The sequence below is a fragment of the Rhincodon typus genome, chromosome 20 (assembly GCF_021869965.1).
Source record: "Rhincodon typus isolate 14 chromosome 20, sRhiTyp1.1, whole genome shotgun sequence".
Taxonomy (NCBI): Eukaryota; Metazoa; Chordata; class Chondrichthyes; order Orectolobiformes; family Rhincodontidae; genus Rhincodon; species Rhincodon typus.
Window position 1 is genome coordinate 776,047 of NC_063351.1, and position 17,764 is coordinate 793,810.

At 42.4% G+C, this 17,764-nt stretch overlaps 1 protein-coding gene across 1 annotated transcript in view; it reads left to right on the plus strand.

Moving 5' to 3' along the window:
* LOC109912598 (hexokinase-1) overlaps positions 1–17,764 on the plus strand; it is a 240,029-nt gene that overhangs the window by 26,739 nt on the left and 195,526 nt on the right. The window contains exons 5-8 of the mRNA XM_048608741.1: positions 1,078–1,177; positions 1,268–1,451; positions 1,999–2,154; positions 5,822–6,055. Of these exons, the coding sequence (XP_048464698.1) occupies positions 1,078–1,177; positions 1,268–1,451; positions 1,999–2,154; positions 5,822–6,055 (674 nt within the window). The remainder of the gene's footprint in view (positions 1–1,077; positions 1,178–1,267; positions 1,452–1,998; positions 2,155–5,821; positions 6,056–17,764) is intronic.

Genomic DNA, 17,764 nt, shown 5'->3' on the forward strand with positions numbered 1-17,764 from the left:
GGCTACAGTTGGAATTTTTTGTACAATTCTGGTCACTACATCACAGAAAGGACATCATTGATGTAGAGAGGGTACAGAGGCAATCCACAAAAATGTTGATAGATCTTCAAATTTGTAACTCTGAGGAAAGATTGGCCAGGCTAGTGATGTTTCTTGGCAATCAGGGAAAGCTGAGGTGTGACTTTAATTGAGGTATACAAAATAATGAGAGGCTTGGATAGAGGTAGAAGGATCAGTCAAGAGGAAGAGTATTTTCACCCAGAGGGTAGTGGGTGTCTGGAATTTACTGCCCAGTTTGGTGGTTGAGGCAAAACCTACAACTCACTTAAAAGGAACCTGGACATGCTTCTGAATCTCTGCAAGGCTGTGGACCAGATGCTGTTAAGTGTGATTAGAATGGGCAGCTAGTTTAATCAGCTGGCACTGGTACAATGGGCTGAATGGCCTCTTTCTGGGCTGTAACTTTACTGTGGTTCTAAGTTCCATCTAATCTTTTGCACCTTTTCCATGGGGTGTTTGATGGGAAGCGATCATTGGGCCTTTTATTCTGTATCTAACCCCTTTTATTACCAAGGGACACTGTAGATGGAGTTTTAGTCTGTGCCTAAATTTGCTCTGTGTTTTTTGATGGAACAGTGTAGACCGTGCTAATTTCATATCTAACCCCATGCTGTACTTGTGCTGGGAGTATATGATTAGAACAATGTATGCAAACTTTATTCTGCGTCTCACCTCATATTCTACTTGTCGTCGGAGTGTTTGGTCAAGCAAAGAAGAGGGAGATTCACTCTCTGCCTTATCCTTTGTTCTAGTTGTCCCGAGAGTGTCTAATGGCAATGGTGTGGAGAGAGCTTTACTCTGTATCTAGTATCATACTCTGCCTTCTCTGAATAGTTTTGATGGGTTAGTCTATTACTGAATGGAGAAGGTACTTAGTGTTCTACAGCTATCACTAAAATTAACGTAATTTTCGCAAATTCCTGCTGCTATTTCTTATGATGTAATAATAAAGTTGTTGTGGAAAGTGGAATCCCACACAGTTGTATCAATTTGCTGAAGATGATGTTGTTTTATTAGGATTACGAAGTGGATGTGTTGGCTTTAGTGAATGATACCGTGGGAACCATGATGACGTGTGCATTTGATGACCCGTACTGTGAGGTTGGCGTTGTCATTGGTAATAAGAAATTTGCACTCACAATTTGGTTTTTAAACATTTCCTTTCACACAAAATCCAGCTGTTTAATCATCAACCTGCCATCTACAGGAACTGGCACAAATGCTTGTTACATGGAGGAATTGAGACACATCCAACTAGTGGAAGGTGATGAAGGAAGGATGTGCATCAACACAGAATGGGGAGGATTTGGAGATGATGGCTCATTGGAAGATATCAGGACTGTATTTGACAGGGAAGTGGATGATGGCTCCATCAATCCAGGGAAACATTTGTGAGTTGACATTGAACCTTCCTTTAACTCATCTTCCTTAAAGTTGCCACTTTCCTAACTTCTAATGTTGCTCCATGATATTACTATGGCCTTTCTTTAACGTTCCATTCCTGATCCTTATGAATCCTCAATACCTCAAAATGAGAAAATGAAGTTCCTGACACTACTCTTTGGCTGCACTTTGATGGGATGTGTATAGATTGAGCCCAGAGTGGCTCATCTTGACTCTAAAGCATTGTATGGACAGCTAACATTCACTCCCTTGACTTACATTTGAAGAATGACTCTTCAGCAAAGACTCAAGCAAAGTTGGACTAATGACACCCATTGGCTGATTGACATCTATTGATCTACTGGAAAACATTAGCACACTGATACCCCATTAATCCACTGACACCCATTGGCTCACTGATGCTAACTGATATACTGACACCCATTGATCTACTGGAAACCATTAGGCTTTGCGCAAAAACGGGAAGAGACAAAATGTTCAAAGAGTTTATTTTTATGAAACCAACTGAAATTACCTTTCCTTGTGGTCTTTCAGGTTTGAGAAAATGGCTTCTGCAATGTATATGGGAGAACTTGTGCGGATCATTCTGGTCCGAATAGTTCGAAATGGCATGCTGTTCAAAGGAAAGACTTCATCCAAACTCCTCACCAAAGGATCTATTAATATTGAAGACATTATTGCTATACAGAAGTAAGCACAGACTTCAAATAAGGTTATATGCAACTGCATACTTCTCTTCCATGGTTACAATTGTGTATGAATGTACTTGGGAAGGGAACTTGCAGTGTCTACCACAACATTCAGGGCTTCTGATATCATCAGCAACCCTCCTAAAATAAGATTTCAATTTTCTCTGTGATTCGATATTTTACAGTATCCTTTAGGGGTTATCAATTCTAATCTTGTTAATTTGGTCTGTTGTTTTATTTACAATAGTCGAGATAACACAGTACTCAGGATTGAACTGGGGTCGAGATCAAACAGCAATCAAACTGGCATATTGCTGGAGAGGGAACAGTGAGGGAGATTGGCTAGTGAGGGAGGACGGTGAGGGAGATAGGACAGCGAGAGAGAGGGGACAGGGAGGGAGAGGGGATGGGGAGGGAAACAGGACATAAAGAGTGTTGGGGGACAGATGAGGGATTGAGAACAGTGGGGGAAAAGCACAGCAAGTAAGATGGGACAGTGAGGGAGAGGGCAGAATGAGGGAGAGACAGAGACAGTACAGTGGTAGGGATGGGACAGTGCGGGTCAGAGGGGACAGTGTGGGGAAGGGGTCAGCGTGGAGGAGAGTGATCAGTGCAGGGGAGAAAGGTCAGTGCAGGGGAGAGGTCAGTGCCGGGATGGGGTCTGTGCAAGGCAAGGGACAGTGCAGGGGAGAGGGGACAGTGTGGGGGGTGAGGGGTCAGTGCGTGGGAGAGGGGACAGTGTTGGGGGAGAGGGGTCAGTGTGGGGGAGAGTTAGTGCAGAGGGAAGGGACAGTGCAGGGGGAGGGGACCATACAGAGGACAGGTTGAGGATGAGTATGATTTGTAAAGTCTCCTCCTCTTGTTAGTTGTTTAATTACCCACCATCATTCGTGACTGGAAGCAGGAGGACTGCAGAGTTGAAAACTAATCTGTGGATTGTGGGACCTCCTAGTTCTGTCTATTGCGACTATATGGTAATGTGCAGGAGGTTTCCTTGCTCATGTTTATCCTGATACCATGACACCTCATGTGATCCAAAATCAAAGTTGGTAATTCCCAAAGTAACTCCCTTCTGAGTATATGCCTCTGTGACACTACCTGTAGTAGTGATGGTGGAACCATTATATTCTCAGGGCTGATGATCGTGGTATCTGGGGCATTGGTTATAAGGTATGAATCTGTGGAAATGACAATGTCAGACTGATGCTTGTTTATTCTTTGGGTTAGACTCCCAAATTTGTCAAGGTCTTCCAGACATCAGAAAGGAAGACTTTGCAGGGCCAAGAGAGCTTTACTTGCCATTATTGTTTCCAATACCTCGGTCAATGCCAGATGGTCCATTCTGAGTTTTTTCTGTACTAGCCTTAGATACTTCTGAATCAAATGTTATAACAATAGAAGATCATAGATCATAGAATCCCTACAGTGTGGAAACAGGCCCTTCGGCCCAACAAGTCCACACTGAACCTCAGAGAATCCCACCCTAGCCCCCTATAACCCACCTAATCTACACATCCCTGAACACTATGGGTAATTTAGCATGGCCAATCCACCTAGCCTGCACATTTCCTGGTCATCGTGATATTTAATAATGAAGGCAATACATGATGTGGTTCAAGCTCCTGTTAAAAGCAGTCATGGCCTAGTTACAATTCAAAGGTCATAGCTTGAAGTTATCAGGGCAGCAGAGTTAGTTTAGTGCCCAGACAGGAGGAATCTCACTCTGTCTGCTGTCCAACAACATTTTTTGCACTAAAGACAGAAAATGACTTTTCATCCATTCAATCCCATCCCACCACTGCGTCCTTCCATGATAAACCCCTCTCAATTTCCCTGCCAAAATTATTACATTTCGAACTTCTCTGATGAAAGATAATCAATGTGACACGTGAATCATTTCTCTCTCCACAGACCGGCTGAATATTTCCCACATTTTCTGATTTTAATTCAGCATCTATCTTGTATTTATACAAAAGTGTGAAATACTTGTGATGTCTGTTTCCTAAGTTCTGGAGAAGAGTCAGTCACTGGACTTGAAACGTTAATTCCGTTTCCCTCACGACAGATGCTGCCAGACCTGCCGAGTTCCTCCAGCCATTTCTACCAGGCTGTCCTCATTGTCCAGGAACAATTATTACTGTCCTTTCCCTGCAGCCACTGTCAGCAGGGACTCCCCTAAATTGCTGTCACCCAGTGTTCATACCCAATGGCTGAATGATAACCTAGAGTTTGATTCAAATACACCTCCTTGGCTTTAGTGGGTTTATTGGTCATTCTCAGACTCTTACATCCTTTGTGCTCCTTTGAAAACCTGAACACCTCCTTGGCTTTAGTGGGTTTATTGGTCATTCTCAGACTCTTACATCCTTTGTGCTCCTTTGAAAACCTGAATGCACCTGTCATTCTGTTCCTGTGCTGATCCAATGTCCCATTGTAAAAGCCAGCTATTGGATGTTCAGGTTAGGCTGTGCAGTATACCAAACTCTGCCGTCACTACAATATAATGGATTGGCAATGCAATATACCCCAGCAGCAATTAGAACCTTGACAGCAGAAAGCTGATAAAATGAAAAAAAGTAGACTTCACACTCTCCCACAGTAAAACAGAGATTATATTTCCACCCTGATCTTTTTTTGGCCAGTGGCACAGTTAAATAAGAAACAAAAACAGAAATCTGTGTCTGTCTTAGAAATATTTAATGCTCTCACCGCCAATGCCTTCTGAGGCAGAGAGTTTCAAAGTCACACAACCCTCTGAGAGAAAGTATCTATCATCTCTGGCCTAAAATGGTTGGTACCTATTTTAAAACAGTGGCCCCTAATTCTGGACTCACCTCATCTCTCCACATTCGCCTTATCAAGACCGTTCAGGATCTTGTACACTTCAAATAAATCACCCTTCACTCTTCTAAACTTCAGTGGAGACAAGCCCAGCCTGTCCAGCCTATCCTAATAAGACAACCCGCTCATTGATGGTATCAATCCAGTAAACTGCTCTAACCCACCTCCATCACATTTACCTCCTTCTTTAAATAAAGGGACCAAACTGCACATAGTATTTGAGATGCGGTCTCACCAATGCCTGTAAAATGAAACATAACTTCCTTACTTTTATGTTTAATTTGTTTCACGATAAAGGAAAACATCCCTTTAGTCTGTTTAATTATACACTGTATGGCATACTAACTTCTTGTTGCTCATGGATTTGAACATAGAGTTCACTATGCACCTTGGAATTGTGCACTTGTGATAATCATTTAAGTAATACTCTGTGTTTTGTCTTCTTCCTACCAAAGTGAGGAACTTCACATTTTCTCATTATTATACTTCGTCTGCCAGATTTTTGTTCACAGCTAATTATCCACCTATGAACTGAACTTTATAACCTAATAGGTGAAAGTGTGATGTGTGGTGGGAATAAATTGTCATTTGTCTGTCTGTGGGCTGTCTGTACTGTGTTACTCTAATGCCCTGTCATTTTCACTGTGGCATTCAACAAAAGAATGGAGATGATGAGCTAAGTGAAGACTGTTGCAGTCATGTCATTTGGAAATGAAAGGTAAGGTATTTGGGGAGCTGCTAGCATGCTTGTGAGGAATCCATGTCATAGTCACTATTTCCGCATAATCAATACTAATATTTCATTATTTCTGTGTCAATTCCTTCAGTTACAATACAGGTCTGGAAAGTGCAATGGAGATGCTAAAGAATCTGGAACTGGAGCCTTCTGAAGAAGATGGCGTCGCTGTTAAGCAAATTTGCAAAATCGTCTCACTTCGTTCAGCCACTCTCTGTTCAGCCACTCTAGCTGTTATTCTGCAACATATCAAAAAAAATAAGAAAATTAAGCGGCTTCGAACAACAGTGGGTATTACTGGGACACTGTACAGACAAAATATGCAGTAAGTAACTATGAGGAACTCTACATCCAACAGCTAAATCTCAATGTTTCTTCATAGCAGTTTTACTTTACTTGATCACTATGTTGCTGAAAGTGCCATAACTGGCTGGGATATGGTTTCTTGGGGTACAGTGTCCTGAGTACAATACCATGGGATAAAGCCTCCTTGTATACCATTCCATTTGGTGCAATGCTTTGAAATATACCTCCGTAGGAGATAGTAGGAACTGCCGATGCTGAAGTCTGAGATAACAAGGTGTGAAGCTGGAGGAACACAGCAGGCCAGGCAGCATCAGAGGAGCAGGAAAGCTGACATTTTGGGTCTGGACCCTTCTTCAGAAATGGGGGAGGGGAAGGGGGCTCTGAAATAAATTTATTTCCCTTCCCCCTTCCCCTCTCCCATTTCTGAAGAAGGATATTAATCTCACCAAATGGTTTGGAATTTATTTACAGTGGTAACAGAGGATGATTGCCTAAAGGTAGAGACAGAAGTTTGGAGTTACTTTGGGGAAAAAATAGCTGTAATCAAGTGCAATGTTTGTGAAGCTGAACCATACAATCATTGGAAAAGGGAAGTATATATTTGGGCACGTGTTATGTTGTTACTGAAAAGGAAGCAAGCTACAACCATGACACTGTCTTTTTCTATCAGAAGAAAAATTAGATGTAAAGTATTCTCAGAGCTAGATGCTCAACAATTGGACACTGAGGTAGTACTTGGAAATTCTATTAAATATTATGGACAAAATTTATAAGGATGACCTATTAAATGAGGAGTAGTCAGACTTTGATAAATTTAGGCAGCTAGATGGATACTCTTTGAAAGAATATATAATAGAATTTAATGAACTACATGTAGTATTGAAAAAAAATCTACTTGGAGATTCATAAGCTAGTGCTTGCCTTTAAATTGATGAATTAGAACAGATGTGGAAGCCTGAACAAAAAAGAAGTCCTGGGAAAACATACATTTTCAGTGGTCTTCATGGCACAAAAGGAACATTGAGCAACAATACACAAAAGGGATTCAACTGTAGCAGCATTTTGAGAACTCCCAAATAAAAGAGTAAGTGTCAATATGGAAGAAGTTAGGATAGAGACATTTTAACAGAAATTGCTGGAGAAAGTTTAGAGACACATTTGGTGGTTATGACAGGAAGTGGAGGAGAACAAGATAAGATTGAAATGCAAACAGAAATTAATGGTGAAACTCAGCAGGTCTGGCAGAACAGAAGAGTCACTGGACTCGAAATGTTAACTCTGCTTTCTCCGCACGGATGCTGCCAAATCTACTGAGTTTTGCCAGCAATTTCTGTTTTTCTTTCAGATCTCCAGCATCTGCAGTTCTTTGTCTTATTTTCAAGTAAGGAGGAATGCCTGGGGAATGCTCCACTGGTGCTTTACATGTGATTCAATATATCGACATACAACGTGTTGTCAGAAACAGAATAACAAGGTTTTCAAAATGATGCAAAACACAGAAGGGGAACAGGGCAATACTGATCAGGCAGAAGGACATGTACTGGTCACAAGAAGCTTCAGCCCAGTAATGAATGTTCTAGTTGCAAATACTTGTGCTGTGTTATGGATGCATGTCAACTGTGTGTGGAGTAGATTTTTTAAAATGTTACTGAGGATTCTCCAAATAATAAGAACCAACGAAAGCCATTGGTAAGATCAAAATCTGTTGCCTATCCCTAATTGCCCCTGAACTGGGTGGCTTGCTAGGATATTACAAAGGCATTTAAGAGTCAATCATATTGCTGTGGATCTGGAGTCACATGGTAACCAGTCAAGGAGACAGATTTTCTTCTCTAAATGATATTAGTGAACCAGATGGGTTTTTGTTTTACGTCAGTCGATGACAGTTTCATTGTCATCATTACTGAGACTAGATTCATATTCCAGATTTATTAATTGAATGCTGCTGTGTTAGGATTTGAATCTGAGTTCCCAAAATATTAGCCTCCAGATCATGAGTTAGTAACATTAAACTGTGCTGTCAGTACAAGAAATGTAGATCTCATTAAGAGTAAACCGGAATAACTCCAGAGTTGACTGAGAGCAAGTAATCCTAATTGGACTTTGAGTTCAAGAGCTGGGTTCTTTGCCTCTTCCAGCTGTCCCTACCCCTCTCCCACTTTGATGGTTTGCATCACTTGTACTGGGCTTTGCATGTAGATGTCTAACTAGCTAACTGGTGATTTGCTTGTGATGGTTAATAGTTTTAAAAAGGAATGGTGAATTGGTCATGGGAAAGCCATTCAGTTGTGAGTGATAAACTTCTGGATAGAAAAAGAAAGAGACAAAAGAGCTGGGTTTCCTACAATCATGCCCGGGTGTCCTCGGAGATGGAACATGTGGTGTCCATTAATATCCTCGATGCCTTTAGAGAAAGATAAGCACCATAGTGTGTAGAATGCTTTATTTTTCCTTCCAATTTCATTTTGATTTATTCCCTTCCTGCTCTCCCTACCTTTCCTTCAACTGTTGATGGCTAACATTGTCCTTAACAAGCTTCTCAATTATCCACAGTGATTTACAGTGGTGTTTAATGGATGGAGAAATAAAAGTCAATGTGATTTGGTGATGAGAGAAAAGGTTCTTACCCTTCCCCTTTCCCTCACCTTTGACAGTTTACATTTCCCTTAATAGGCTTTGCACATAAATGAATCAACTGGGAATATGAGTGATTTCCTGTTGGTGAGTAATGGACATAGAATCCCTACAGTGTGGAAACAGGCCGTTCGGCCCAACAAGTCCACACCGAACCTCAGAGCATCCCACCCAGACCCATCCCCCTATAAACCACCTAATCTACACATCCCTGAACACTACAGGCAATTTTAGCATGGCCAATCCACCTAACCTACAAATCTTTGGACTGTGGGAGGAAACCGGAGCACCCGGAGGAAACCCACGCAGACACAGGGAGAATGTGCAAACTCCACACGGACAGTCACCCGAGGCTGAAATCGAACCCGGGTCCCTAGCGCTGTGAGGCAGCAGTGCTAACCACTGTGCCACCCCTAACATGTAAGAGCACTTCTGGATGTTAAAAAAATGCTGGGTTCTCGGGGGTGGCTCTTGTGGTAGTGTCTCTGCTTCTAACCAGCAAGGCCCACGTTCAGGTCCCACCTTGCTCCAGATATGTCTGAATGGGTTAACGTAAAATGAAAAAACTGGCATGCAGTGTCCACTAATGCTCTCAATGTTTTCACAGAGAGAGAGAGAGATGGCCATCGCAGGGGCTACAGTGCTTTATCTCCTCTTCCAACTCCACTTTGATTTAGTGCCCTCCGTCTCCCCCTCACTGCCCTGATGGGTTTTGCATGTGAATTTGTAATTAAATCAGAAACACAAGTGGTTTCCTGGTGGAAGATAAAGGAGAAAGTTAACGTGAGTGGTTTATTGGTGCGGGTAAGAAACGTTCAGTAGTGCGTGGAAGCACTTCTGGAAATAAAGAGGAAGAGCTGGGATTTGGGAATCATCACAGCGAGGGCACACCTGTGCAGCAGGCCCGGGGCCCTGAGTGTTGGAATGATGAGGAATCTGACAGATGCTGCCAGACCTGCTGAGTTTCTCCAGCACTTTCAGTTGCTCTACAACATCTGTAGAGTAGAAAGCAGAGTTAATGTTTTGAGTCCAGTGACCCATCTTCAGAACTGCAATTTCAACTGAATCTCCTGCTGAGTTTCTCCAGGACTTTCTGGTTTTGTTTGTGACTGTGGATCAGTGAGTGGAACATGGTACAAAGAGGAATGATGAACAATGAGAAATTCTTAACAACTGAGCATGAAGAGAAATTGGAGACAGATGCATGTGTAAGCTGGAACATGGAGTCAGAGACCAGGAGAGGCTGAAGATTACCATTTCCACCCTGTCCAACATCCAGGAGATGCAGAATGCCGAGAAAGTACCTTCCATTATTAGCATGCTTGTTAAGAAATTCCGGATGAGAAGATTTCCTGTGAATTACTTAATTGTACAACACAATTCGAAACTCAATGTGGCAGAACTGCAGAGTCAGATCCAATCTTTTGGTTGTGGAATCATTTGGCTCTGTCCATCACTTGCTGCTTATGTTGCTTGGCATGCAAGTAACTGTATTGTAGCTTCACCAGATCAGCACCTCATTTTTAAGTATGCATGGTGCTGCTCCTGGTATGCACTCTCCATTGAACCAGAGTTGAAGCTCTATAATGGAAGAATCAAAGATCTGTGGTTGCAGATTGAGTTGGAGTATAATTTGCTGCCAGTGGTTAGGCCACATTTGGAATACTGCATTCAGTTCTGGTCTTCCTGCTATTGGAAAGATGTTGTTAAACTTGAAAGGGTACAGAACAGATTTACCAGGATATTCCTAGGGTTAGAGTGTTTGAGCTATATATAGGGAGAGGCTGAATAGGCTGAGGCTATTTTCCCTGGAGCTTCGGAGGTTGAGGTGTGACCTTATAGAGGTTTATAAAATCATGAAAGGCATAGATTGGGTGAATAGCCAAGGTCTTTTTCCAAGTAGGGTGTTCCAAAACTAGAGGGCATAGGCTTAAGATGAGAGGGGAAAGATATAAAAGGAACCTAAGGAGACACTTTTTCATGCAAAGAGTAGTGCGTGTATGGAATGAGCTGCCAGAAGAAGTGGTAGAGGCTGGTACTATTACAACATTTAAAAGGGATCTGAATAGGCACATGAATAGGAAGAGTTTAGAGAGATATGGGCCAAATGCTGGCAAATGGAACGAGATTAATTTAGGGTATCTGGTTGGCATGGATGAGTTGGACTGAAGGGTCTATTTTCATGCTGTACAACCCTATGACTCTGACTGTATGTCAAAAGAGGTGGAAGAGAAAAATGAAGCTCTCTGGAACAACGCATCTCTCAGTATCCTACTGGTTCAGGAGTCTAAGAAGGATTAACACCTGTCTTCAGTTCTGAAATTCCACTTCTGGTTTCTTAGGAGGACAAGCAAAGAATGAAACAGGAGGAGATCACCTCATGGTCCTGGTTTGCATCATCCCAAGTCACATTTGGAGAGAAGGCTGGCGAGACCTTGGGAAAAAAAGAACTGTAAATACTAGAAATAAATAAAATATTAACAACCAGATCTGTACCCACACCACACAATTTTGCTGAAAGTAACCTTGGAATAATCCAATGGAAATCAGAAAGGCAAAAACAGCAGTTGCTCTTGCTCAGCAGAAAAATGGATTCCAGACTGGAAATGACAAATGGACTCGATCAAAGGTATTGTGCTCCAGACTGTACAACTGTAGAGAATATCAGCAGTTTGAAGGGAGAAGCTCACAATTCCCCACACTCTGAGGCTGTGATTACTCTGAATGAGATGCTATCTCCCTTGTTGCAGATTATTCTGACTCCAGTTCAGGCACAGATTTTCTGAAGAAGGGTCTAGGCCCGAAACGTCAGCTTTCCTGCTCCTCTGATGCTACTTGGCCTGCTGTGTTCATCCAGCTCTACACCTTGTTATCACATATTTTTCTTTGCTGTGCCTGAATATAAATTACTGCAGGCAGATTTTCCTGATCCATAGTTCTTGCACAATAAACATTTTGTCATCAACCTGTGTATTTCTGAGGGAAAAAAAAGAGCTGGGATCTTAGGGTCTTGTGACACATTGGGAATGTCTCTACCTTTACGCTGGAGGTCAGGCTCCAAGTCCTACCTGCTCCAGAGCTGTGTAAAATATTTCTCAACAGGGCTGATTTTCTTTTAAACAAAAGAGCTGGGTTTTTATATGAAAAGAAACAACTGGGTTCTTCCTGAGTGAGGGTTTGACATCTGGACTAGAAAGAATCCCAAAGGGAAAATGAAAATTAGTATTTTTGCTAAACTATAGATTACAATAAGACCTTTGTAAACCTCTGGGAGTCTTGTTAACTCATTCAACATACTGATATTGGTCTGTCAAAAATGTGTCACTGATCTACCTAGCTTGGGAAAGAAGTACAATTTGCCCCACTTTTTCTGAGTACCTGGATGTCCTGCATGCAGGGAAAAGAGCATTGTTTAAGCCTAAGGTTTGAGAGAAAATTTGGTGAGTATCGTTTAAGGCCATCAGGTATAAATTTTAATTCTGGGCACATTATATGTACAAAAGAGAAGGGCAGAAAAAGGGGTAAGGTCATGGGAATGTTATAGCTAGTGATGGAAAAACAGAAATTTTACAACTTGGCAATAATCAAACTGTTTTAAGAGCATTGCTCACAGTTAATTGAGCTGATTGTACATTTACAGAGTCTGCACTAGCAACATAGAGTGATCAGGCGCTGTCCACACCGCAACATGTGGACAATTACAAGGAGCAGATTATGACACATAAAGGAATGGCTGACTATGGCCACAGTGAAACTGAAGAACAGGATAAGGATATTTGTTGTTATGAGTCACGTGTGTCAGAGGAGCTAGTGTTTGGCGGGATGCCACGATTATAGGGAGAGCAGGAAAAGGCACCAACAAATACAAACAGTAACAAAATAGAACAAAGAACATTTCAGTACAGGAACAGGCCCTTCAGCCCACCAAGCCTGCTATGACATGTGGTGTCTTTCTAAACTAAAAACCTTTTGCCTCTGAGTGCTCTATTCCCTGCCTATTCAGTTATCTGTCAAGACACCTCTTAAACATTGCTATTGTATCTGTTTCCACCACGATCTCTGGCAGCAAATTCCAAGCACTTATCACCCTCTGTGTTAAAAAAGAAACGTGCCTCTCACATCTCTTTTAAACTTTATCCCTTTTACCTTAAACTTCTGTCTCCAAGTAATAGACATTTCTACCCTGGGAAAAAGGACTCTGACTATCTGTTCTAGCCAAACCTTTCATAATTCTATAAACTTCCATCAGGTCGCCCCTCAACCTCTAACATTCAGTGAAAACAAACCAAGTTTGTCCAATCTCTCCTCATAGCTAATACCCTCCACACCAGGCAACACCCTGGTAAATTTTTTGTGAACCTTCTCCAAAGCCTTCATATCCTTTTGGTAGTGTGGCAACCAGTTCTGTATGCAATATTCCATTTGTGGCCTAACAAAAGTTCTATACAGCTACAACATGACTTGCCATTTTTATACTCTATGCCCCAACTGATGGAGGCAAACATGCCATGCACCTTCTTGACCTTCTTCACTTGTGTTACCACTTTCAGGGAACTATGGATCTGTATGCATAAATCCCTCTGTATGTTAATGCTATTAAGCGTTCTGACATTTACTGTGTACATCCCTCCTGCATTAGACGTTCCAAAATGCATCACCTTGCATTAGTCTGGATTAAACTCTATCTGCCATTTCTCCGCCCAAGTCACCAGCCTATTTATATCCTTGCTGTATCCTTTGGCAAGTCTCTTCACTATTTGATGCTCCCCCAATCTTTGTGTCATCTGCAGACTTACTCATCAGATCATCTACATCTCCTCCAAATCATTTATGTACATTACAAACAACAGGGGTCCCAGCACTGATCCCCACAGAACACCACTGGTCACAGATCTCCAATCTGAAAAACACCCTTCCACTGCTACTGTCTGTCTATGACTAAGTCAGTTCTATATTCATTTTATCAGCTCACCACGGATCCCATGTGTCTTCATCTTTTTGTGTCAGCCTGCCATGAGGGATCTTGTCAAAGGCCTTGTTAAAGTCCATGTGGACAACATCCACTGCTCTATCCTCATCAATCATCTAATCATGAAATGTGCAAGATGAAAGAAGGTGGGACTTTTGATTGTTGTGGGAATGTCTGAAGAGGAAAAAAGTCCCTAACGTAATTAGTATTCTTTAAAGAGAGCAACTAAAGAACCGAATCTAGATGGAAATGATGGCAGCAGACCTTGCACCTGTGAAATGCTTCTCGTGTGTTATGCGGGAAGTCATGAACATTTCCAGTGTAACTACTGAACATGTACATCAGGAGCTATATCATGATAATGTCAGAACCAGGTAGAATATGTAACTGCTTCCCCAGACCCTCTCTCATGGACAGTGTTATGTTCAATAAAACCTGTTAGTTTAACTTACCTGAGTGCTGACCCAATGTTACTACACTCAGCATCCACTGTCTCAAGTCCATGCAGGAACTTGTATGTTTCAATGAGATCACCCCTCATTCCCATCAATTCAAATGGATGTAGGCCCAACCTGCAATAGGGTTAGGGGTAGGGCTGGAGGCTTAAGTGAAACCCCTTTATTCCAAGGATTGGCATAATGAACCTTCTCTGAATTCCTTCTATTCATGTTGTCTCAATAAGGAGACCAAAACTGCGCATAATACTTTAGGTGTGATCTCATCAATGCCCTGTACAGTTGTAGCAATGCTTCTGTTCTTTTATATTCCATCCCCTTTGAAATAAAAGCCAACATTTGAGTGATCTTTTCAATCCATGTCTCATGGTAACTGTTCTTTTGTAACTCATGTACTGGGACATAGAGATAAAGTCGTAGAGTCATTGAGTCTGCACTGGCCTGTCTACACTAACCCCACTCTCCAGCACTTAGCCCCCATAGTTTTAAATGTTATGACATTTCAAGCATTTACCAAGTATTTTTTAAAGGTTGTGGCGTTAAATAATGAGAAAGAAGGTCTCAAGTTAGAGGAAGATATAAACAAGATTGATCAGATGGTCAGATTAGTAGCAGATGGAAGTCAACCCTGATAAATGTGAGGTGATGCACTTTGCAAGAAGGAACAAAAGAAGGGAGTACTCAATGAATGACAGGACACCAGGAAGGTCAGAGGAACAGGTGGATCTTGGGGTGCTCGTCCACAGATACCTGAAGGTCAGGTTAATTAGTTAGTTAAGGAGGCATACGAGATGCTTGCATTTAACAGTCAAGTCATAGATTATAAGAACAGGGAGGTTATGTTGGAGCTGTACGGGACTTTGGTTAAGCCACAGCTGCAGTACTGTGTGCAGTCCTGGTTACCACACCATAGGAAGGATGCGATTCCACTGTAGGGGGTGCAGAGGAGAATCACCAGGATGTTGCCTGGGATGGAGCATTTCAGCGATGAAGAGAGACTGGATAAGCTTGGGTAGTTTTCTTTGAAGCTACAAGGTTGGAGGCAGTCTTGATAGAGATAGAACATAGAACATAGAACATAGAACAATACAGCGCAGTACAGGCCCTTCGGCCCTTGATGTTGCGCCGACCTGTGAAACCAATCTGAAGCCCATCTAACCTAAACTATTCCATTATCATCCATATGTTTATCCAATGACCATTTAAATGCCCTTAAAGTTGGCGAGACAACTATTTTTGCAGGCAAGGCATTCCACGCCCTTACTACTCTCTGAGTAAAGAACCTACCTCTGACATCTGTCCTATATCTAACACCCCTCAATTTAAAGCTATGTCCCCTCGTGCTAGCCATCACCATCCCAGGAAAAAGGCTCCCACTGTCCACCCTATCTAATCCTCTGATCATCTTGTATGTCTCTATCAAGTCACCTCTTAACCTTCTTCTCTCTAACGAAAACAGCCTCAAGACCCTCAGCCTTTCCTCATAAGACCTTCCCTCCATACCAGGCAACATCCTGGTAAATCTCCTCTGCACCCTTTCCAATGCTTCCACATCCTTCCTATAATGCGGTGACCAGGACTGTACGCAATACTCCAAGTGCGGCCGCACCAGAGTTTTGTACAGCTGCAATATGACCTCATGGCTCCGAAACTCAATCCCTCTACCAATAAAACCTAACATACTGTACACCTTCTTAACAACGCTATCAACCTGGGTGGCAACTTTCAGTGATCTATGCATATGGACACCGAGATCTTTCTGCTCATCCACACTACCAAGAATCTTACCATTAGCCCAGTATTCTGTATTCCTGTTACTCCTTCCAAAGTGAATCACCTCACACTTTTCCGCATTAAACTCCATTTGCCACCTCTCAGCCCAGCTCTGCAGCTTATCTATGTCCCTCTGTAACCTGCAACATCCTTCCGCACTATCCACAACTCCACCAACTTTGGTGTCATCCGCAAATTTACTAACCCATCCTTCTACGCCCTCATCCAGGTCATTTATAAAAATGACAAACAGCAGTGGCCCCAAAACGGATCCTTGAGGTACACCACTAGTAACTGAACTCCAGGATGAACATTTCCCATCAACCACCACCCTCTGTCTTCTTACAGCTAGCCAATTTCTGATCCAAACCGCTAAATCACCCTCAATCCCATGCCTCCGTATTTTCTGCAATAGCCTACCATGGGGAACTTTATCAAACGCTTTACTGAAATCCCTATACACCACATCAACCGCTTTATCCTCATCCACCTGTTTGGTCATCTTCTCAAAGAACTCAATAAGGTTTGTGAGGCACGACCTACCCTTCACAAAACCGTGTTGACTATCCCTAATCAAATTATTCCTTTCGAGATGATTATAAATCCTATCTCTTATAATCCTTTCCAACACTTTACCCACAACCGAAGTAAGGCTCACTGGTCTATAATTACCAGGGTTGTCTCTACTCCCCTTCTTGAACAAGGGGACAACAGTTGCTAGTCTCCAGTCTTCTGGCACTATTCCTGAAGACAATGACGACATAAAGATCAAGGCCAAAGGCTCTGCAATCTCCTCTCTAGCTTCCCAGAGAATCCTAGGATAAATCCCATCCGGCCCAGGGGACTTATCTATTTTCATTCCTTCCAGAATTGCTAACACCTCCTCCTTATGAACCTCAATCCCATCTAGTCTAATAGACTGTATCTCAGTATTCTCCTCGACTACATTGTCTTTTTCCTGTGTGAATACTGACAAAAAATATTCATTTAGCACCTCTCCTATCTCTTCGGACTCCACGCACAACTTCCCACTACTGTCCTTGACCGGCCCCAATCTTACTCTAGTCATTCTTTTATTCCTGACATACCTATAGAAAGCTTTAGGGTTTTCCTTGATCCTACCTGCTAAAGACTTCTCATGTCCCCTCCTGGCTCTTCTTAGCTCTCTCTTTCGGTCCTTCCTGGCTAACTTGTAACTCTCAAGCGCCCTAACTGAGCCTTAACGCCTCATCTCCACATAAGCCTCCTTCTTCCTCTTGACAAGAGATTCAACTTCTTTACTAAACCACGGTTCCCTCGCTCGACCACTTCCTCCCTGCCTGACAGGTACATACTTCTCAAGGACACGCAGTAGCTGTTCCTTGAACAAGCTCCACATTTCAATTGTGCCCAGCCCCTGCAGTTTCCTTCTCCATCCTATGCATCCTAAATCTTGCGTCATCGCCTCATAATTGCCTTTCCCCCAGCTATAACTCTTGCCCTGCGTTATATACCGATCCCTTTCCATCGCTAATGTAAACGTAACCGAATTGTGGTCACTATCACCAAAGTGCTCACCTACCTCCAAATCTAACACCTGGCCTGGTTCATTACCCAGTACCAAATCCAATGTGGCCTCGCCTCTTGTTGGCCTATCTACATACTGTGTCAGGAAACCCTCCTGCACACATTGGACAAAAACTGACCGATCTGAAGTACTCGAACTATAGCGTTTCCAGTCAATATTTGGAAAGTTAAAGTCCCCCATAACAACTATCCTGTTACTTTCGCTCCTATCCAGAATCATCTTTGCAATCTTTTCCTCTACATCTCTGGAACTTTTCGGAGGCCTATAGAAAACTCCCAACAGGGTGACCTCTCCTTTCCTGGTTCTAACCTCAGCCCATACTACCTCAGT